General features: G+C 39.1%; 2 protein-coding genes across 2 annotated transcripts in view; both read right to left on the bottom strand.

Annotated features, from left to right (window-relative positions):
- Window positions 1–6,240: 6,240 nt before the first annotated feature.
- Window positions 6,241–22,398, bottom strand: LOC139125627 (uncharacterized). The gene is made up of 9 exons (XM_070691725.1): window positions 22,199–22,398; window positions 16,537–16,692; window positions 15,927–16,058; window positions 14,632–14,778; window positions 13,930–14,079; window positions 11,604–11,765; window positions 8,731–8,874; window positions 8,343–8,477; window positions 6,241–7,686 (listed from the first exon to the last, which is right to left on the bottom strand). The coding sequence occupies exons 4-9, from the start codon at window positions 14,663–14,665 to the stop codon at window positions 7,451–7,453; spliced, it is 861 nt and encodes a 286-aa protein (XP_070547826.1). The 5' UTR covers window positions 14,666–14,778; window positions 15,927–16,058; window positions 16,537–16,692; window positions 22,199–22,398; the 3' UTR covers window positions 6,241–7,450.
- Window positions 22,316–24,265, bottom strand: part of LOC139125223 (uncharacterized) — a 3,757-nt gene continuing 1,807 nt past the window's right edge. Inside the window, exons 3-5 of the mRNA XM_070691321.1 lie at window positions 23,678–23,824; window positions 22,840–22,983; window positions 22,316–22,347 (exon numbers count right to left, since the gene is read on the bottom strand). Of these exons, the coding sequence (XP_070547422.1) occupies window positions 22,316–22,347; window positions 22,840–22,983; window positions 23,678–23,824 (323 nt within the window). The remainder of the gene's footprint in view (window positions 22,348–22,839; window positions 22,984–23,677; window positions 23,825–24,265) is intronic.

The following is a 24,265-nucleotide window of genomic DNA, read 5'->3' as shown; positions in this document are numbered from 1 at the left end:
ACCCACTAGTTAACAGCCGTGATCATCTTGTTGTTATGTTGGTAATTACAGTTCCGCGAAAGTAAACTGCCGCCTCCGATTTCGGCAAGTAGTGTCGTCTATGAGTTTTTGGAAAGTTAGATATTAGATGATAGCTTGGAACTTGTTCAGAACAGAAGTGTCAACGGTGGCTTGTTAAACTACGTGTCAGCGACGCCATAGCTGCATTTATGATCTTTTTGTGATAAAACAGCTTTCTTCACTTCCCCATGCTATTGTCAACGCTATACCGCTAACTATTAACATTATAGAACACAATTTGGGACACTACATGTAGCCTATCTGACAAACAAAGAGCAGGAACAGATCACAGATAATTACCTGTAAAATATGTTTCCACACGAACAGTGCAGGAAGATCACAATTACAAACGACAAGCGAGATTCTGTTAACACGTCAGGTTACAACAAACATGCTCGTTAATCATAAACTCAGCATAGCTGACCTAACGTGAGGTCACCGCACGCGCACCCAGACACAGCCGCCGTATGACTTCCTCCCATCAATTACGTATATAATCATTCAGTGTAGAGGGGTGTAACATTTGAACTTCGAATCACTTTCACAAGAGTGCTTTTCAATAATTTTTTTGTTAGTGTGTGTCAACTATTGTTTTTGTTCGTTTTTGTTTTGTGTTTGTTAGTTTGTTAGAGGAGGACCGTGGTTAGGCTAGTTTGTATGTTTGTTTCAATGGGATTCAACCTCGGCACTTAAGCGGAATACTTCGAGACGAAATTGTATACTAGCCACACATGACAATATTGCACCACCTTATAGTATTTTCTCCTTAAAACTTGTTGTTGGGATTATGCGCCAGTCAATGTAAACCCCCACCCCCCCCCCACCTCGGGCGATACGGGAAAATGTGGGGGATTAGACCGTGTGTGCCATGAAACTGTGCCCGAGGGGGTGGGGCAATTGCCTCGTTTTGATCCCCCTATTCCTTTGACGGACAGGCCAAGAAGATGTTCGTAAATAACTACGCATGCGCACGTATGCAGGGACTGAAAATTACCCGAGGTCCCGACCAGTGATTTTCTATCCCGAACCAGTACTAATTACCCCTAAAAAGTCCGCAGACCAATACAAAAGAGGAGACAATTATTTTGCAAGGGAATGTCCAGTGCTTTTTCCCAGATTGTGTTCTAGTGTCTTTTGACGAAAAATTAGAAACTACGTCCCCCCAAAATACCGAAGTTACTGAAACCATGGAGGTAGCAGAGGGTAGCAGAGACGCACTTAAAGCCGTTACACTAAAACCAAGAGCCCATTCCATTGAGAGACTACGTCTTTTAGCTACAAAATTACAATAATATATCGCGTCTTTAAGTCAATCAAACATTTAAAATTTAGTCTATTTCTTTCATCACAACATAAACTCTAAAGGAAAATCAGTTACTCTATTACAGTTTGCGATTCATGATGTGAGCCAAACGATGTGCGTCCTCTGGCCACTGCATTGCAAAAATCAAATGACAGGCCACGTACTCATTTTACATGTAAAATTTAATGTGGTAAAACCGAACATAGCCTCAGCTAAAATATCAGCAACCCCAAAATTGTGTGAAAATATTATATCTCTGTCTATCAAAGTAGTATTTTGCAGTAAAATTCTCCGGAAGGAGTCTCATTACAACTTTCCGATCGTCCGTAGCAAGAAGCAAGCTTCTGAATTTAGAAGGTCACCATGCTGAATTCCTTATATAGTCAAGACCCCCTAGCTCGATTGTAGTTGACCTTAACAAGAACCGCCTAGCTTGTCAAAACAGCAATTTGCTATTGCTATCAAAGAAAAAGAAGTTCCTCACAGGTATTTGGTCACTGTTTTCAACCTATCTTTTACAATTTAAATGGAAAAGAATCAACCGCTGGGCAATTATAAAAATGAAGTGAACTTTATAGCAATAGTAAAAAAAAAAACATGTCAAGTGTGTGTACAAGAACTTGAGAAAACTACCAAGTAAATGTTTATGCAGTGTGTCTGTATTACAAAGATTGGCAGTTTATGCTGTATGTAAATCCCAAGCAAATCTGATAGAAATGCATATATAACATGAGTATGAGAAATGAATCATTCTTGTATTGTTATGCAAATTTTTGAGGACCAGTGGATTTTACCTTTGGACCAGTGAAAAAAAACAGGTCACTGGTCCTGGGACCAGTGGGAAAAAACAGAAATTTTCAGGCCCTGGTAATGGTATGTTGTTGTTCAGAGTGGTAGCATGGTGAAAGGTGGCTGTCAAGGCCATGTGGGCCGGTAAGCAGCTTTTCAACTGGCTATTGATGAACGCGATGCAGCAATATTCAGAGGTGTGCATGACAGTATATTTGTGATTGATGGCTTAAATATCGATAACTAAATAAATGATTTTCATCTGTCGTATATTCTTATTTTTTGAAAACTGAACATACCATACGCAAAATTCCCCACATTTTCCCACGTGAGCGTGACATTTCGGATGTTCACGATGCGTCATCGACATGGTCCAGCACTAAAAAGAGCTCCGGGTCAACTCTATTTTTGATATTAAAAGCTTAAAGGGACAAAGTCAGCCATTTTTCATGAATTTTGTTTGATGCGATATACTACTTATTTTGTTTGACATGTTGAAAGATACTGAATGAATGAGTGACCATACATATATTCGACCCCAGTTTTATACAAATTAAGTAAAACCATCGCGAAAACGAATTAATGGTCATGACCATTAATTCATTTTCGCCATGGTTTGCATGTATCGTGTCTAAAACCGGGGTCGAATATAGCATGGTCAGCCATTCTTTCGGTATCTTTTGACATGTCAAACAATATAAGTAGTATCTCACATCAAACAAAACTCATGAAAAATGGCCGACTTTGACCCTTTAAATTGCTTGTGTATTTGGAAAACATGTTCGGTCATGACGGGATTCCTTTTTATGTCCGCTAAATGTATTATCAAATTTATTCATGATGACCCATATAGCTAGGGAAACAGTTCTGTTTCATCAGTGTGATCATTCTGATCACCTGTTCTGTTGAGTTTTACACAGTATCTTTCTGCCGTGTTTTGTGATGAATAAACACGGATCATTGTGAATTTTCATTCCTCTGCTTGTTTTAAATCAGTGCATGACTGATGTAGAATGTGTCATTGTGCTTGTAACATGAGAGAGAGAAGACAAAAAAGCTGCACTTGTGAGATTGGACATCATGTATCTTGTTCATCAGCTTTAATTAGTTTATTGAGGCGACATGTCTTGTGTGATACATCTGGTGTTTTGATCTTATTAAATCATTTGTTCTAGCCTGAAATATGTTTATTCCTGACAACATACAAGCAAACTAGACTGAAAAGTATTGTAAATGTTTGCTCCAAATAGGTGACGTACGTGACAGTGACACCTCAACACTTTATCTGGTCACAGTATAAGTGGCTGAAAACAAATGCGAAGAGTATGTTATTTTCCTGGATCTATTTGTGTTGATTGTGATAGACATTTGTGAACAGCATAAATGTCACAAAACCCTGTTTTAAATGATAAAAATTGTTCTGAAGTTGAACATGAACTTTTTATATTGATGCAGGTTGTTTAAGACATGAAAATTCCAAAGAGTGACATGTGTGTAGGAATTTACAAATTCCCCACCCCCGTATGTGGGGATTTACTTGGTTTAGGTGGGGATTTTCTGGATTGTCTTGCCCCAGGGGGTGGGGCATTTGGCAGATTTCACAGGTCTAATTTCCAAATCCCCCACTAAACCCCGAGGTGGGGGGGGTGGGGGTTTACATTGACTGGCGCATTAGTCATTCCGTAACAACGCATGCCCTGAAAGGGGATTTCCCGCTTCCGCGTGTGACCGAGAGTGACCTGCCATCTCAGGCTAGTAGGCCTAATATCAGTTTACATTGAAGCTGTACCCACAGTCCCTCGGGACTGTGCTGTGACACAGCAAAACAACAATCACAAATTGAAAAATATCCACATTTATACTATAGACGGGCAACAGGTCTCGTGCGAATGACTTCGCACGGTCAGAAACCAGTATGTTCCGCTCATTAGTATTCGATTAAAACCCGGAAATACGTACATGTAATACATGTATAGGCTACGATGAAATCGGTCCTTACCTGAGAGAAACAGGGTCGACCTAGATGTTTCCTAGACAACAAGTACTGAGTCCGAATGTCCAGTACCAACTCCTAATCCTATTGACATTAAAGGGTTATATTTCACCAAAATCCATACACATATCGTGCATATAGGACTAGACTGAGAGATTCAGTGGTGTGCGGGTGCTCCGGCGCACTGCGACCTACGACCCTTTACCATGTGATGTGATTTACATATTTGAGAAGTCTGTAATGTCAGTTTAATGGGCGGTACTTTTTTCTTTAGACTTTGCCGCGGCCAAGTACAGTGTGCCTTCAGTCGTAGTAAAGGGTCGTAGGTCGCAGTTCGCCGGAGCACCCGCACACAGTTTAATATAGGACGGCCTTCGTTAAATTTTAGCGAAGTAATCCGGGGAGATTCGTGACCCTGACACATGTATGGTCGTCTGAAGTGCTCGACTACAATATCATAGGACGCCACCAAGACATCTGCCAGATATTTCTGTCGTTTGTCTCTCCTCTGTACAACTTTTCACGATCCCTCCACAAACCGTGTACATATGCCACTTGTGACTACCAATTACATATTCGTCATTTTGTCCCCAGATCTATATTAATTCTTCTCTACAACACACTTATTCTTCCCCATCTCAATTACTGCATTGAGATTTGGGGAAACACTTATTCATCTCATATTAATCAGCTTTTTCGCCTGCAAAGAAACTGGTCCGTCTCATCACATTTTCACATTTTACAGCCATACTAAACCACTTTTCCTTCAGCTTGGCATCTTGAATATTTTTAAACTTAGCAAGTATGCTTGTTGCATGTTCACCCATGATTTAAAATCCAACCGTTCCCCCGTGATGTTCAACAAATATCTCCACATCCCTTCACACTCTTATCCCACCCGATTATCTAGCAGAGGAGAACTACCTTATTCCACAGCATAGCCTCACACTGGCACAAAACAATTCAGATACTCGGCAGCTACACATTGGAACTCCCTTCCCTCATCACTCAAACAGATCACCACAAGGCATGTATTCAAAAAAACCTCAAACACTACCTTTTACATAATGACGATTAAGTTTCACATAACTTTACCAGTAATTTATTGTATCCGAGTGTTTCAAATGTTGTGTATTTCTGCAGTTGCATTATTTAACTCCAAGTTTTTTCGATCACATCTGTAAACGTCTTCTTGGTTTATCACCAGCTGTACGGACTGTCACCAGATCTTATTGTACTAGATAATATGTTCCCCGGGGCCATGAACTTGTACTAGTTCTACCGAACTATCTTCATGGCCCTCACCACTCAACTTCAGATATTTCAGACACATTATTGTAACAAATATTTATACATTTTATTTATTTGCACTGAATTGTATATTTTTACAAAATGTTCATTTTTTCGTCAGTGGTGAAATAAACAAACAAACAAACAAACAACAAATTACAAATCCCATGTGCGTACGTTGGGGGATAGTGCAAATTATTCACCTTAAAAACTTCCCGAAAGAGGGATCCTTTTGCACTCATGATTGATTTCTAGTTTTCATTAAGTCGATTTTCAAGACATGACAGTCAAAACCGCCCCGCCAATCAGCCCACTCCTAAAATTAATGGTTCAATAATCGAGCTACGTTGCTACAATTTTTCTGAGTGCGACCCCTCCACACGCTGTAGAATTCATGAAGTACTCGCACTCGGGCCCACATACATGTACTCTCTATCGCACATCGCACACAAATTAAAATGCATCGCATCACTAGACGAATCGTACAATGTAAACACTGTTTTGTCAAAATATCTCATACTATCCTGTTCTCGTCAACGTTCCGTAAATATGGAGTCACCTACCGCTCAATGTATTAACATGTATGTTATCTGCTTAGAAAGCCCTAGAGGAGTTACTAACCGCCCTGAACAGTGTAAAGCATTCTCCGTAAAATGTCCATGCAAGTGATAGGCTGTGCCACAACAACATAATTACTGGGAAAGAATCTGAATAAAATGAAGACAATGCCATCGAAGTATTTGTAATATTTACGGGAACTTGAAAATTCAAATCAGAAAATAACAAAAAAAAATTGATTTATTTATTTTATTTATTCTTTAATTCGAGAACGTACTCATAAAACCAGAGGAAAACACCAAAAAAAACTTACTCTACAAGAAAATAAAATAAAACTAGACATACTCTTCACTTGGAACAAAAATACATAAAGTTTAAAAACATTCTGAGAAAATCTTGCGCCAAAAGATGCTGTGTCGAATTATATCAAAAGATAAAGCAGCTGCGATGAGATTATTTTCGCTTTCCATCAAACGAACGTAAAAATTTGAACGAGCCATCCGTTGTTTACTTTGAAATGTCATGATGTAATGACTTTCAAAAGTTTCTGAAATACTCAGTCGGTGTCTAATACTCAAAAATATTCTAAAAGCGTTATTATATGCAACTTTGACATCATTGATACATTTCATTGATACAAAAAAAAGAGGAAAGTCTGAAGAACAAATTGTTTATTGTGCATGTTCGTACATTGTTATAAGGAACTGTTTTTAACAAAAATCATCACTACGTCTGGTAGTCCTGATGTGCGACAAGTAATTTCAAGCAACGAATTAAATAGCGTCTCCTAACATATTAGGAATGTTGAACATCTGCTATTGTCACAACAAAATTTTACAAGTAATGGAAGATAAAAAGCCGGTACAAACATTGACCGTTTTCACCCCGCCACCCCGACATTGTCTTGGACCGTGACGGTTTCAAGTAACCCATTGGTAGATTTCTTGAACTATATTTGTATTTTACTGGCTGTCAGAGCCATATTAACTTTTAAAATATGAAGTCGATGCCAAGTTTTATGAATATAGATACGTCACGGCCATTTTCACGGCAAAGTCATGTATGTAATAATAAATCTATAACGTAAATACCGCAACTTGTGAACATCAACATTGCAAGTCAGGCGATGCAATCTGCTAACATCCCTTTACTTACTTTGCAATAACTTCTTAATGTCCGCATATTATTACCGTAAACATGTAAGCTATGCTCTCATTGGTCGAATTTTTGCATCAGTACAATTACGATGAAAAGCTGGCGAATAACGAGATTGTTGAATTCTATACCAGGCGGTGACGTAGAGGTCACCATTGTCGATTTCAGTTTACAACTGAAAAATATATCTAATATATACCTATCAATACACACACAATATTTGGTACGTTATTGTAAATGTACTTTATATTGTAAATAACGTTTGTAGGAAATATATCCTAAAGCTTTAAGTGAACGTCCTGTCACCCAACAGCAGACGATAACCAAAGAAGTACAACAATTACAATGTAATGTTGGTCGTTGAGGGCGCTGGTTGGGCGACATCCACTATCGTCATTGCAGCCGTCAGTCTTGCAGGAAAAGTAACAGAGCAGCGATGTTCCAAGAAAATCGATGCAGTTTCCATCGTCACCGTAGTTTTCCTCGCCGCAGTAACGTGTGACGTAATCAAAAGAAGACGAGCCATGACTTGTAGTGACTGTTAAAAAATCAGAAGATCTCTGTGTATGCAATTTTTGAAACAATTAGGGTTTTTTAATTGGTTAGCCAATGAACTTACTTACCAGCATCGGTCCTGTCTTACTCAACAAATCTAATTTGGATGATGCGTACAGCATTGTTCCCATTCACTGCCTTAACGTTGACTTATTATTTGTAGAATATGTCCTACTTTGCGACTGAAAACACGAGACTTGGAGAAAGCGCTCCAAATCATGGCGGTATTAGGATTTAACTAAAATGAGATTCTGCTAGAGCAGTACGGGCTTATTTTGCAAGCAAGGGTAGAATTATTGTCAGCGTATGATTATACATGTCTACATAGACTGTGTTCATAACGTGTCTGTACTCTTTCTGTTCAGAGCAAAGGAGGGTTAAAATCGTGTTGTAAAGACAGATGAGTACGTGCTTTCGTGTATACTTCTCTAACAGATGAAAATGGTCTATAATTTGTCTCTGTCACAAGTGAAGCACCTGTACATAGCCTCTTTCGTTCAAACAATATTTCCTCGCTGCCTTAGAATCGGCAAAATACATCTCTTTTACTGCATTTTCAAATGTGTTAAAATATCTTTTGATTTAGAAATGTTATTTTGTTTGCTAAACTTGGAAAGATGACAGAATATGTGAACCTACATTCTTCATAAGGCGCCATCATTTCTGTGACGCAACCGCTGTGTCCGGCCAAACAAGGTGAGGGAACGTTTCTCTGTAAATCGGTGTAGCAATCTCTATCCTTGCGAGAATCACATTGGTAACACAAGTGATTGCCTGTCAACCGAGAAAATGAACAGTTACATGTAGTGAGGAGAAAATTGACGCAGGGAGGCAGAGCGCCCTCTTCGGTGACACTCAAATCAAAATTGTGTATTGGTGTATAAGAGAGTTTGTGTTTGCATTTTAATAAAACGTTTGTGAAATGACTTTATAGTTGTGACATTGACCTTTATTAAAGTTTATAGCCTGTCTTACTGCAACGCAGGTAGAGGAATTTTCACTCATCAAGGAATGAAAACTGACATACCGGTATCATCAGCATTGCAGAAATTTTCACTGTCGCAGGTGCAGATATTAGCAAAGTCGCTTTGCCCGATTTTCACTCGTTTGCAGCTTCCTGTCCATGTATACTGGTCATTGCAATCGCATCCACGGTACACCCACTGTTTGCCTGGTGATATGCAAGACAGTCAAAGTTATTAACATCGTATCGCAGAGCAACGTCTCACTGAGTAACTTGAGAAAGTGGAAAGTGCATTTCTTATGATAGTTCCTGTTTTAGGTACGGGCTGTCATGAGAGACTATTCCCGCAAACAGTGCATTTTGAACCACTTCCAAGAGATCTGCCTATCTGAAAGAGCCCATTTTCTGACTTTTACACCAGCCATGTGACGTTTCAGACAGGGCTGAAGCAGCTGAAGAACACGCTTATTATCATTTAAAAGTTGCCAGGTAATTTAAGAAAGTTGACGGGTGTGGCGAGTGAGCGTAGTAAACGAGGGGGGAGAGCGCGAGAGGGGGTGTCCCCCCGCAAGGCGGAAAATGAAATTTTGGAGTGGAAATGGTGTTCTCTCGTGGCATCTGGGGTGACATTTGACATTAGAGGAGGAATCAGGCTGTTCAGTGCTTGATAAAACTTCGTCATCTAATGTTTGAGAGAAATGTACAAATAACTAACTCAGAGCCCCAGACTCACTCAACAAATGCTAAAATTATAATCAGAAAGAAAATATGATAAGTATAATCTACGTTAAATTAATACCAGTAAGTATTCGCCATCTGGCCTACCTATATAACTGTTTATATTGTTTTCATAATGATATTTTTTAAAAATGATATTCAATTCAATCAGAAAAGAGTCAATTAACTTAGGGACCACGTCAAAAGATCATATAGGTCTATAAAAAATAATCTAATTACGTTAAAAGTAACCGGGAAAAAAATGCAAAACTGGCGAGTTATTTACCCAGCACCCGGCTTCTAAGGACAACACTGATCATAGTATCATTGTGCAAACGCACTGTTGTTCACTGTCAGCGGAAGTCAGATACAGAGAATAATTAGATATTCAGCGAAAATATTGTTTAATATCGCTGAGGGGAAAGTCTGGTATAGCAAACAAACATTATGAACACAAAAATTTCAAATCACGGTCAAACATTGATATTCTTTCCGAACAGTCTTATCCATAATCTGGGGTAGACAGGTAACCGTATTTGCCATTGGTCACTGTGACAACTCGTGATGAATTCATACGGTTGTCTAGGCAGAAATATACTTGACAAAGAAGAACGCAGGACAGACGTCTCAAGATATGATCGTTCACTGATGACTTCAAGGAAGATTTCATAGCTCTGTGGGCATCCGTGTAATATAAACTAGGCTACTGAAAGTTCAAAGCCACTCTGGTTAACAGACCATTGAAACTATAGCTGAGACAGTCCGTTCAGCCTGACTGGTCAGTATTCAAATGCATACAGTAACGTCATCACACTATGGAGGTGAAAAGAAAGACCTCCATGATCACACAGACTTAAATCGTAACCAGGTGTTGAAGATCTTTCTACTAGCGATGTGACCTGTCTGTGACTCGGGCGCCAAATCAATCACACCATTGAGTACCAAAGCTTAAACTCGCATGATATATAAGAATCGCTACAAAGTTTGCAATGCTGTCTCTCCCAGGCAATCACTTCATTAGATATATCGCTTGGCGTGACGTATTACTTTCAACCAGGTGATAATTCAACGCTGAAGATCACGAAATTTCAACGTATAGAACGCGACGATGAGGTACACAAGAATTTAAAAAGAAGTGTAGGTGGCGGGATTACGTCAATACTGCCTCGCATATCACATCAAATGCAAAAATTTCAATCGTTATAATTGTCTAATTTATTACCTTACTGAGGCGTAGGTCTGCTTCTGTTTCCAAATCAAATTGATTTTCTCGTCTGTCGTCGAATGTGACATTTGACCCTGAAGGGATCATCGCTTTTTATGGTCGGTTGGCAAACAGTAATAGCTAGTGTAAACGTCTTCAATACCAGCAAAGCAACAATTAAGTTAGTCCTTTGTGTGGAAGGCAAGACAACTGACTCGCCCTTCTTTATCTCCAACAAAGAGTAACAGTGGACGCGTTTTGTGCTTTACTATACATTCTCCACGCAGCACTGTTGCCAGTTACACAGGAAACCCTTTATGCCGTTGTCTCGAACAAAATGCAAGGGAATCTAACATTCTTCGACAGCTTAATTTTGAGTTGAGCATTTGTGGCTCATGTTGAATGAGCCGTTAAGAATTGTTAACAAGATTGGTTAATTTGAAATTCAATGTACTAGTACACTGAAAAGCAACGCGTACGTTTTAATTCAACTATGTATTTTTTTTACCCAGACCCAGCGCAAAAGTTTGGTCTGAATAGGATGACGATGTCGCGTTCATGTTCAGAGAATTCGATGTTTGATCTGAAAGGCGCCTCAATTTTATTCCGTCTTTACTCTCACTTCAACCGTATAGCCTTTAGGTCCTTTGAATTTGCTTAATGCATGTGATAACGGCGGGACATTCTAACCTGGGTTAGGGCACTAATTAGTCATCATTGACTACAGCTATCGACTGTTTGAGTACGCTTGTGTAAGTACCTTTCATTTACGAAGGATCTGTTATGGTATGACTTGAGACTTAAAGATTTAAACTTTGACCCAAACTTTGTCCAGGGACAGACAGTGTTACATCTCCAATTTCATTGTAGACCATGTCTGATTTCGGTCAGCCTCTGAAAACGTAGAATTGAGTCCGAACTTAATGACCTTGGCGATGATATGTGTTTGTGTGTATGTGTGTGATAGTATGTGGATGTAAGAGTTATGCCAAGTTATGTCACGTCTTCCACTTACCCGTTTGTGAATGCCCGAATGTGACACATTTAGAGTTACAAGTAATAGTTCCCCTTGAATACGGGTCCGTTAAACATTCCTTATCGGAGTCTGGGGCCTCGGAGTTGTACTCGCACGATATGCAAGATATTGGGTCTGTGATGTTGTTTCTGCTTGCGCAGTCTGCAATGACAAACATACAAAAGTTTTAATTTAAAGCGATATACTTGGTTTTATTGATATTGTGACTCTTAATAGTTACTGGATACGCAATGCTTGTGCGACGATCAATAAACGAACTGGTGAACTCGGAATGAGTGTCAAGGTCAAGGTTGGAAAATTGACAGCTATGTACATTAACGAGCGATATTCAGAGACTTAAGGAAAATGGTTGGTGTGTTTACAGGCAAGTAGGCCTAATGCGACACAGAGTCAAGACAACACGTCCGTGGCAGAGCCGTTCTCATTTAGCGTTTATGCATCGTTCAATCAGTCAGGGATTCGGTTTGTAAATTATGACAATCTGTACTGCTGGTCAGTAACCTTATTTAAGAAGAAAGTGAAAATTTATGCCATTTAGACGGATCAGTGAGTGACAGTCAATCAGCAGATGACAATGGATGAATATATCATCAAATATAAACACAAATTGATTTGATCACTGAGATCAGAAAGGTCATATTATGTATGATTTCAATTTCTTTTTCAGACTATGATGGAGAAAATTTAGTATTATTTGGCATTGTTACAAGGAGTACACTTCTAAGGGAGCCTTCAGTAATTACAGGGGGGTGGGCCGGGGAATTGGGGGGAGGGTCACTTTTTAGAAAACAGTTCAAGGGGGAGGGTCACTTTTTATAAACCTATCTTGGGGGGAGGGTCACTTTTGACAGAAGCTGATATTATGGCCAAAACTTTGATTGTCCGTGTGATATTTCTTGAAAAGGAAATCATCAACAAAATACGCACACATTATAGACCGCCATGCATGGTGAATTGACATTTTGGTGAGATTCCAAAATCAAATTTCTTACACAACCATAGACTTGTAACCACTGTAGTCTAATCAAGAACAATAATCTAAATAATCAAGCATGCATAAATGCACAGATTTATCTAATTTTGTACTGAAAAAAAATTATTCATAGTTTCATCGTAGACCCCAATGCATAGTGAATCGACATTTTGGTGAAATTCCGAAATCAAATTTCTTGCACAACCATGGACTTGTAACCACTGTAGTCTAATCAAGAACAATAATCTAAATAATCAAGCATGCATAAATGCACAGATTTATCTAATTTTGTACTGAAAAAAAATTATTCATAGTTTCATCATAGACCCCAATGCATAGTGTACGTATTGAATGACATTTTGGTGAAATTCCAAAATCAAATTTCTTACACAACCGTAGACTTGTAACCACTCTAGTCTAATCAAGAAAATTAATATCAATAATCAAGAGTACACAAATGCAAAGATTTACCTATTTTTGTATTGGAAAAAACTATTCATAATTTCATCATAAACACCATGGATAGTGAACCAACTTTTTAGATGAAATTCAGAAATCAATTTCTTGTACACAAATGTTCATTTTACTTCCCTATTCAAGCAAAGTACATTTAAATACATTATCAAACATATATAAAATACAGGTATGGCATGCTTTGTGGGGTAAATTGTCAAAAATTTGCCTGATAGACTCCATGTATTATAATTTGATATTTTTGGATAAAGCACTAAATCAGCTACATCTTGCCTTATAGTTGCACAAAATATGGTGACCCTCCCTAAACTGTATGAAATACCATATCTCTTCAAAAATTCTTGCGTCATAAATTGCGACTGTCCCTCCAAAAACACCAGCCCTCCCCTCTGTAATTTGTCCCTAACATAACAATTGAACCAATTGTTATGTAAATTAGCTGATACTGTTTTAGTTATTCCCGGGGAGAATACCGCAGTGGTTGGGGGGAGGGTCAAGTTTTAGAATGTCGGACAAGGGGGAGGGTCACATTTTAGACAGGAGGATAGGGGGAGGGTCACATTTTACGGTACAGGTGTTCGCGAAATTCCCCCGGCCCACCCCCCCTGTAATTACTGAAGGCTCCCTAAGTAGTTTGGTACTGGTTTGGTGAAAAGTTGAACAGTACGTGCTTTCTTGACAATGATATTTGTGTATGTCAAAGTGCGACTTATGCTTCCCAAATGACATGGCAACTTAGGTTGTATACCTGATATGGACCTTCTCTTGTTGGATGTAGGCAGTATGATACAGATAGACTCATGGGTGAGTTTATTCCATGAGGATTGAAAGTATATCTTTAAAGCGAACATAACTTACCATTCTTTCTGTATGTACATCCGTCATCAAAACACACATGAATGCACTGTTCAGCCACGCTGAGATAATCTGAACAAAAGAACCCGGTACTCTGGTACTCATCGCTACAGTATCGCCTTATGTAGTCAAAATTACCTGAATCGCCAATCACTGTAGAGGGGTGGCAAAGTTAATAATCGGTTAACTTGTGGATGGATGGATGGACAGATGGATGGATGGATGGATGGATAGATGGATAGATGGGTGGATGGATGGATTGATGGATGGATGGATGGACAGATGGATGGATGGATGGATGGATAGACAGATGGATAGGTGGATGGATGGATGGATTAACAGATGAATGGATGGATGGATGATTTGACGGATGGATAGATGGGTGGATGGATGGATGGGTTTATTGATGGATAGGTGGGCTGGATTGATTGATGGATGTATGTACGTATGAGAGTTTGTGTGTGTAAATATTTTATAGAGCTTTTATGTATCTAGTCAGTATGGATTTGTCATCCTATTTTCATAACTTGACTATAGCTGGCGTTGATAATGCTCTGTTTGTCAATGGATCTATCACAACGTTACATAAAACTCAAACCTTACTACATTTGCAGGATGTAAGTAGATATATGCACTGTTTTCATCGCAGCGGTAAAGGCATGGTGTATAATGAAAGCTACAAATTAAGGGAGAGATTACACTAACGTGGTTCTTCCGGTTCGTATGACGTCATTGTCATGGTGATACAGGCCCTTCCACCAGCCAGACAAGGCAGCACATCGAGGTTTCCGACAGAGTTGTCCAGGCAGTTATCGTCTGTTCTGGTGTCGCACTGGTAGCAGCGAGTTTAATCTGCAATTTAATCAATGATAAGATTGGGCCGATGTAGCCCCTGCTGATGAGCAGCGTGCTCGTAAGCTTATATATCATTGGTTCATTGTCACTATTCACGGCAACTCAGGGAGTCTATTTTGTATTATTCTATTATAACGGTAAGATTCAACCACGCAATTAGATAACAGCTTCCGAGAAGCTGCACATTAGTAGATAAGATTCACTCTCTTCTAAGTCATTAGCTGTAAGTTTACATGCATTGTTTTCATACATTTTCTACTATTTTCCCTGTTAGGCCTAAGGTAAAATTATGTGTTGTTCTTCAAACGTCATTGCTCATATGTCTAGTTTTCTCTTCGTTAAGACAACTTTTAAGTAGGTAAGGTCCAGTTTTATTGTTCACTGCTCAGTTTTTATCCGTACAATATGTTGCTTGTCAACAATAGCATTATCTATGGTGCACAAGTACATTCTGTTGGCATGGCTGTTACTTTGTATATTGCAACGTAGCTAAGGAGAAGAGTAAAGAATATGTAAATTCGTCTTGTTGTTTGTCTACTCAAGACGATAAACAATGGGCACGATCAATAAGACAACACTGGGTATTGCATAGATTGAGATGCGAGAAGATAGCTTTCTATTTCACAAATACAAAAGGCAACCCGATTTTCTCGACTACGACATGTCTGCCCATGCGCACCATGCGAACCATAGATATAATTCACCTTGGAAACACACATATTCGGACTCTAAACATTTTACAATTCTTTCTGATTTACCATTTGGGAGGGCTCATATTAAAGGTCTTGCAGTTAGACATATTTTCACGATCATTATAGTTTTTTTGAAAAATAGAAAATTTATTTTCCCCTCATAGTTATCTCAGGTAGGACGGCCATGTTGAATTTCAAATATCGGTAAAAGTTAATCAATTTGTCTCTGTTACTAAACTTTGCACGGTTACATCTGAATTTTATTCTTGATTTCGTAGAAGTATTGTTGAAATTTCATTCAGAGCAAAGTTTGAAAAGTGTTCTAGTCTTTCACTTTCGAGGAGCGAACTACCCTGATTACAACCAGGACCGAAATTGAAAAAAAAGATAACTGCGATGACATATCCCACACTGCATGGATCAGATATACCTTGCTGTTGTTATGACACGTACCTGAGTCGTCAGCGTTACAAGAGTCGTCGCTGTCACACGTACAGATACGATATTTTCCGTCAGTGATCTCACACTCGTTGGTCCAGGAGTAGATGATCTCTCTATCACAGCCTCGGACAACTTGTAGAGGCCCTGCCAGAGAAGGATATAAACTGATCATCATCAAGGCTTTTTATTGACTACCACATTGTGGTAACTCATATTTACAAGCAGAATCTCTAGTATTTGGCTTCATACGAGTGGGGCACGGTGTTGCCTCTAAAATGTCTTGTTCGTAATATCTATGACAATATCTATATATTAAAAGACAATGACATAGTGCAGGAAGAATTGAAACAACGATGATAAACAATGTCTACTCAAGATACTACCGCGTGCTATGTTCACTAAAATAATTTTACAAACGTAGTATACGTTTGATATTTTACACAGAAAAAAACCAACAACATCTGGCTATTTACAATAACATTAAATCGGATATTTACTGATCACCATCGATACATCTTCAGAAGTAAAGGGCTATTGAAATATACAACAATAGATAGAGTACAGTAGACCCTACAACAGAATACAGTGTTGGGGTCTATAGCTCTGTCATCAGACTGTATACCTCTCTCTGTATACCAAGCCTTTGTGAAGCACTGTGAGTAACACTCTGTGGTTGGCATCGTCCCAGGATTTGTCAGACAGTCCTTGTCAGAATCTGAAGTTATACCGCCATCGTAGTAACACTCAGTACACTGGATTGTCTTATCCGCTATGCAAACTGAAGGAAAATTGAAAAAAAAGAAACTTTATGGAAACTTTATAGATAATGAATGAAAATGCAATCAGACAGACACACAGAAAAACAGACAATAATGACAGGGTTAGCTTTCAAAGCTCTCTGTGTACAAAGGGTGTTCACAGGCAGTCTGTAAGCCTTTCGATAGGCAATGCGGTCCGTCAGCGGGAGATGAGTTTTCTTACACCTTAGTGGGTATTATGGAGGGAAAAGACATGCGGGTGGCAGTCGATAGAATGCGGTTATTTGCGGGCAAGGTGTGGAAATGCTCAACGGGGAGTACAGGTTACCGTTTTTGTAAAGACATCGATGTACACATGTGTAGTATATACATGGATACACGATGACGGAGGTAGCATGCCAAGACGGCAAAATCATATGGCAGCGGGGAGGAGGGGTTTGTATAGGAGAGTGTTCATCAGTTGATGTAAGACATTTACAATCTAATGAGACACAAACTATCCTGTTTAAAGTACCGCCAAATATAATTTTGAAATATGCTATGAGCTAGATGGAAGTACTTCTCCACATTTAGAATGTTGTATGCCGTTCATACACAGGCCATGAAACGTCTCTGAAACGGTTCTGGGCCAATACTGACACAGAAAGTTATTGTGGACACTCCGAAATGGTTCTGAAGCGTTTCAGATTTGAGACGGTTTAGTCGGCCCGACCAGAGCCGTTGTAGGGATTAACTCTATCCGCAAATCGCTGTGTGGACAGACTGAGCCGCTTCAGAAGCGTTTCAAACGCCCTCACGCGACAGGTATTTGTAACATAAAACAAACAACAACCAATATACAATATTCACTTTCGCCATGGCTGCCGAACACAGTACTACATCTCGCGGTATACTGGTCCGACGAAGATAAAAAGCTTGATACCAAAAACCCTATCAATTCGACCAGAAAAATTCATTACGATTTGAAAAACGTCGAATTAATAGGAAATTAAAACTGCCGAAATAATTTAGTGGTCGAATTTAATTTGGAACGACGAGGATGAAATTTAAGCGAGACATTTTTGCCATGTTGAGACTGCTTCAAAGCATGGACTGTGAAATTTTGTGAGGTCGACAAATTTCGTAACAAAAAAACCTCAAACGCACGTTGGTGTCACATCAAATCAAAGTGGCCGCGATTACAAACGGAACAATCTGTGAGACTGCCACCGGCCGCTCGACGGACGACACGTAAGTTGACATCGTGTGCCAGCCCTTGGAAATATATTGTAACTCCTTGACAGGCAGATGAGATAGTCTTATAGCGTTTGATGCATTGAAAGTTTGTAAAAATAATAAAAAATGACATCACCGATCATAAGAAACGTGGTGTTGAAGATAATAGTTTTTAAAAGAAGACTATGACGACCATATTTCTGTAAGTATTATCTAACTTTAGAAAACCAACATCTGAAGATTTACTTCCACCAACACTTTTGGATTTGTTCCACTCTTTATTATAAGATTAGTCGAATTTCTGGAAAGTAGGTGTACATTTTCGATGTCTGTGTATCGTCTACACCGAAGTCATATCCGAAAGAGTATAATCAGTTCGCGACCGCGTAAACCTCTCTCTCTCCCTCTCTCTCTCTCCGGCATTTCGATGTTTTATATTGTCGACATTTATATATCAGTCTGAAGTTTCAGGTCACTGCTCATTGCAAGTAGTTGATGTCAATTTTTCCGTATCGGGCATGGTCTCTATCGTCACTCTAATTGTTAGTGTTTTCCTGTTATATTCCATATCAAACTCAAAACACAACGTGAACAACGCTGATAATATATTGCATATTTCGTATCGAAAACCGGTAAAGTTCGTAACTGGTGACATGTCACGCCCTGGAGAAAGTTCATCACCATCGATCGAATGTCCGTGGCGCTTTTGCTTCCAAATAGACATATTGAAATGCACAGGGAACTTCGCGTATGGCAATTATATGAACTTTACCTTGAAGAAAGTCTGTGACTTTAAACCCTTTCAACCACATGGTTTGTCCCACAATCCATTGTTTCTATGGTAAAGTTGGACCTGATACAGGGAACTGGGGGTGAAGGTTAAACTGGCCGTACAACCAACAATAAACATGGCGGAGCAATGATACCGATTTCAGAGACTTCGATTTTTTTTTCATTGCGACCTCGACCGCTGGTGAGAGCGAGTCGTCTATTTTTTCCCACTGGCTATTTGGCTTTGAATTTTCAATTGCCATCTTGCGCTAAGTTAAAGCTAAAAACAAGACGGGCGTTCTCTGTAAATCAATAAGCCTTTTGAATATGAAAAAATCGGACATCTGAACCTCAACACGCAGCTTGAAAGTTGTTCTCCGAATCAGGACAGGGACATCGGCCCGGGACATCGGTGAGGCCGGATTTCACGTAGTAGCTATGGAAACCGACGGCTCTGTCTATGGTTCGTTGTAAGAAACCATGCGATGTACGCTCCCTTGGGCCGTGGAATTTCGCCGTATCGCCTCTACAGACTACACCGTCTATTACCTAACCATGCTATTAAACAATCACACGATAGTTCAGTAACATATATCTTCATTAATCTACCGATCATCCACCGTCGAACACTTCGAAAACAATGGTCGCGGTCACGGATTCAAGGACGTTCACAAGAAGAAATTATCAATAAGTGGCGCGCAGAATTATTTTTACTGGTTTTGAGAACTTCTAAAATAACTTGTAATCTGTATATCTTCACACATCGAACCGATATTGTATACCTATCACCGTCGAGAACCGATATTGTATACCTATCACCGTCGAAGTTTATGTCTTTCACTGTAGAGTTCTTTTTATCCAAAACACATATTCAGAAGAGTCCCACAGAGCAGTCAAATGAAAGGATAATTGCTTCAAGCGAATGAAATTGCACGAAAGAATGAAAATCAACAGCACACCATGGACGTGATTTAAAACAATAGAGCTTGTGAATAGGACTATTTGAGTAAAAAGTGCCGTTTTTCTCGCAATTTTAGCAACTGTAACGACCCTTTATTCTTTAATACCTTTCCATAATTGAATTAAACTAGGTTTAGGGCTTATACACACAGTGTACACTGATGTACAGAACTTTAAAAAGTATTCTGCTGGTAACGAACAGGGGTTTACACTCTAATGGGCGCAGTAAAACAATGGTCACGTCCATAGATTCAAGGACGTTCACGGGGAGACACGATGGCAAATAGTGCAGTGTCGTAAAATTGCTTAGACTAGTTTTAAGAACAGTACAATATCTGGTCATCGGTGTACCGCTACCTGTGAATCGAAACGACAAGTGTAGACCTATAGCTTCGAAATTTTATGGGAGAGACACCACGACTGAGACCGACAGTAGCATAACAAACTATTCCCAATTGTTCGTCGTGTTTAATACAGACATCTCTGTAGGTGATTCTGGTTTCTCTTGAATCAAAAGTCCGACATTGACAAAATTGACATAAAATAAGTCCGAAAGTTATGTTTTATTCAACTAACTGATTCATCTCCTTTGATATCCCCTATTAGCTACATGTAAACAGTCCGGAAAGACTGACATCGATGTCTCCCGGGCCCCCATTTCTTCACCGTTTTGCAAAACATCTCATCAGCCGGACGCATGGGCAATATCTTTGTACGTTGGTCAAAACTAATGACAGTATAGGTCAGGATGTAACATCGGTCAAAGTAATATTGAATATGGAAGACGAAAATGCTTTCATTGATTGACAAAAATGAGAGGGAACGAGTCAGTAAATATCGAACCATAAAGGGGAGATCGAGACTGCCATCCCCCATGATTAATCAACTGGGAACAAAATATATATTTCGATCAACAGACTTACACAACCAGAGACAGCATTTTATTCAGCTGTAAAATAAGTCACCGCCTTTCCTATAATAACACCCCGTTTGCGTTTCGATCTACTCTGCTCTGTCTCCAATCGGTATGGCCGTCCGGGTTTCGCCTGCCGTACTGACTGATACATGGTTATTTCTTCACATATTTTTTCATCGTTTGGCATAAAATACAGCATCTCTTTGGTGCACAAGGCAAATCAACGTTTAGAAGAAAGTCACAGGAGGTTAGGATATTATATACCGTAGGTGAAATTAGAATGGAATGTTGAAGATGAAAAGACTTTTATCAGTCGACAAAAATTGCCATAAACCGAGAATTGAGATTGTCTATATGATTTATTAATTGGGAACAAAAATATTCGATTGAGTCATTAAGTTTGTGTTTGATTCGTTTTAAAATGTGTTCCTACATTCTTATCCGATTGTTTGTGTTAATAAAAATGTTTGTTTCGCCTCGGATATTTGTAGGGAAGTTTGGATTAGTGTGGACGGTAATGTTTTGTTTGTGTGAGGAAAGCTTATGGCGAGGCGAAACAAACATTTTTATTAACACAAACAATCGGATAAGAATGTAGGAACACAATTTAGAAACGAATAAAACACAAACTCGACACAAAAACATTTTGGATAGTTCGGTGGGGAGCCTCTTTCACATTCTTTACAGCCAGTACGACGTCGTTCGTTTCAGCCATCTTGTTATGCAGTATGCTTGGCCATACACACCTTTTGAACTCGAGAGGGCGCATTAAGACGTCTTAAAATATCAAAACAATGGCTTAATTTTGTGAGTATGGACACGAGCGGACCCAAACTATTAATCCCCTGTGTTTACAAATCACAAATAAAGTCGCTGAAACGGTTTCAATTTTTGCCTGTATGAACGAAGTTTTGAGTGCCTACAAAACCTTTTTTAATGGATTAATCCTGAGTATAGTCCGATTTACAGGTTTAAGAAAGCTGAGGTTGTTACTTTGCGTGTCTAACAAATGTTTGTATTGTTGGTGTCTTGTGACAAGTTGTTTACAACCCTGTGGAGCAGAAGTTGACCGGGTTGATTTTACCTCGGAAACAAAAGAGATTTAATGAGGTGAGACTTTCACGGGGTCACGCTTTCTGTAGCAGTCACCATACTCAGATACTCGCCGGCAAAATAGCTTAGCAATGCAGCGTAATGACAGAGCCCATAGATCAGATTTAACGTGAAACAAATAATATGTTAATGTCGAATTTTATCGGGAGGTAAACCTGATCGCTCAAGTACGTTACAAACACAGTCACTATACAAGTAGAATTGTATCAATTTTGTATGCACTTTAACGACTAATCTTGACAACGTTTACAGCACAAAACATTCCTTCCCTTTCACGAAGGCTTAACATCAACCCTGAACAAAATGTTTCAACTAGAAAAAAAAATCAAAGCGCTCTATTCAAATGGTGTATCTTTATGTATCTGTGCAGCCCTCGATTCTCGTAAAGTGCAAAATGGGGTTAATCTGGGATTAGCACACGATCTTTTGCAAGCAGGAGTATGTTTAGCCTTTCAAAAACAGGTTAGTGAATAGACCGTGATCAACGAAACAACAAAGAGACAACTATAACAAAGGAAACGCGGTGGGTTGTTTCGGATCCGTGTACTTACCGTTATACCAATCATTACACCCATCTGTAGAACACGAGTGTTGACAATGAAGCGATGCATGATGGTAGTCTGTGTACACACCTTCCGTTCCAAAGTCTTCATTGCTGCAGTAACGCCTTACATAGTCATATAGATCAACCCGGTGTAAGCTGGACAAACAAATCACATACGTCAGTATGTAAAGATGCTTTTCTATCTTTCAAATCAAGCTTACATATACTGCTTTATTGATATCCAAGATGGAGAGTTTGATTTCTGATGATCACCTCATGCGATGTAAATCATTGTGGCATCTCTCAGTATGTAAAGATGCTTTTCTATCTTTCAAATCAAGCATACATATACAGCTTTATTGATATCAGAGATGGAGAGTTTGATTTCTGATGATCACCTCATGCGATGTAAATCATTGTGCATCTCTCAGTATGTAAAGATGCCTTTCTATCTTTCAAATCAAGCATACATATACAGCTTTATTGATATCAGAGATGGAGAGTTTGATTTCTGATGATCACCTCATGCGATGTAAATCATTGTGCATCTCTCTCTCTCTCTCTCTCTCTCTCTCTCTCTCTCTCTCTCTCTCTCTCTCTCTCTCTCTCTCTCTCTCTCTCTCTCTCTCTCTCTCTCTGTGACTTAACTATTTCCATGGTGTGGATATGGCTCCATGGTTTCCATAATACAGTTATTATGGCCGGTCAAACACGGGTACGCCGGGTTACCATTCTGGTCGTTGTAGCAAACACTGTCTTGTCTTGAATCGCACTGGTGACACTTGCGGTAAGCTACACAAAATCGACAAAACACTGATTGTGACAAACTATAGTATGCGCATTTTTTCATTATTTCTTTCTGTAAAACTAATAAAATTTACCATTTTCTTCCTCTAGAACGGTAGAATACATAGCATTGATTTTGGAAACAATTAATTTCATACAACATTTTTGACGTTCTGTTGGCAAATGAAGTTTAGACTAAAATTCAGTTCTCAACCAGAGTATGGGAAGGTACATGCATCCATTCTTTATTGACTAATTCGATGCCTACATACTTTAAATTTTATTAGAAAGTTACAGCATATTTAAAGTTGCAGCTTGCAGAGCTAATAGTAGTGTCTTGGTACATCCAACTATATAAAACACATGAAGTGTGTAACATTATTCGGTATCTAATGTATTACTGTAGGAGATTTTCACTATGGAAAGTCTCAAAGAAAAGCAATTCATAGTTTGTACGCATGTTTTTAAACTCGGCAAATTGCTTTACAGTGTGAGTGGTTCTACCTATTAAAATCGACACAGGTCAATTCCATGTTTTGTATGTTTGACAATTCACAATTTGCTTTCCTAAAACAAATAACCGAGAAGTAGCATGGTAACGGAAATTTATTTTTAAAAAAAGTAAACGATGGCATCATGTGCCCATGACGATATGACTGCTTTATAATAAACTGTAGAAGATAACATCAATACAACTGACCTGTGTCGTCACTATTACAAGAGTTCCTGTGATCGCAAATGCAGACATAACCATCAATTACTGTGTTAAATTTGAAAAACTTGCAGTCATTGGTCCAGTCGTAGAGATCAGAATCGTTGCAACCACGGTAGACGCGAAGCTTGTTATCTGTAAATGAATATAATGCACAGCATTGGCTAAGATGAATAACAAGTTTATGACACAGCTAAGGCAGTAAACGGTCAATCAAAAAATCCGCTGGCTCATTTGCCGTATCAGTCTTTTCTTAAGAGAATGGCATCCAGAGGGTTGTGTACATGAATAAAAGAAAGCTAGTTGCGTTTTGGGAGTAGACTTTGCTCTGCGTCGATTACACTCTCAATGCGAGCTTTCTTACTGCAAATTTGATAAATTCAGAGTCTGTTGACGGTAGGGTCTCTCAGCCATGTATAAGACTGATGGATTCACAATGGAAGTGATATTTGCAAAGCTACGAATGCCAACCGTATATTAATATAACTTGGCGATTTACTATACTTCAACTCACTGCTCTCCCTTCAACTCTCTCTCTCTCCTCTCTCTCTCTCCTCTCCTTCCTCTCTCTCCTCG

This window comes from Ptychodera flava, assembly GCF_041260155.1.
Source record: "Ptychodera flava strain L36383 chromosome 3 unlocalized genomic scaffold, AS_Pfla_20210202 Scaffold_25__1_contigs__length_14229661_pilon, whole genome shotgun sequence".
Taxonomy (NCBI): Eukaryota; Metazoa; Hemichordata; class Enteropneusta; family Ptychoderidae; genus Ptychodera; species Ptychodera flava.
The sequence above is the reverse complement of the archived record's forward strand: the minus strand, read 5'-3'. Positions and strand labels throughout refer to the sequence as shown.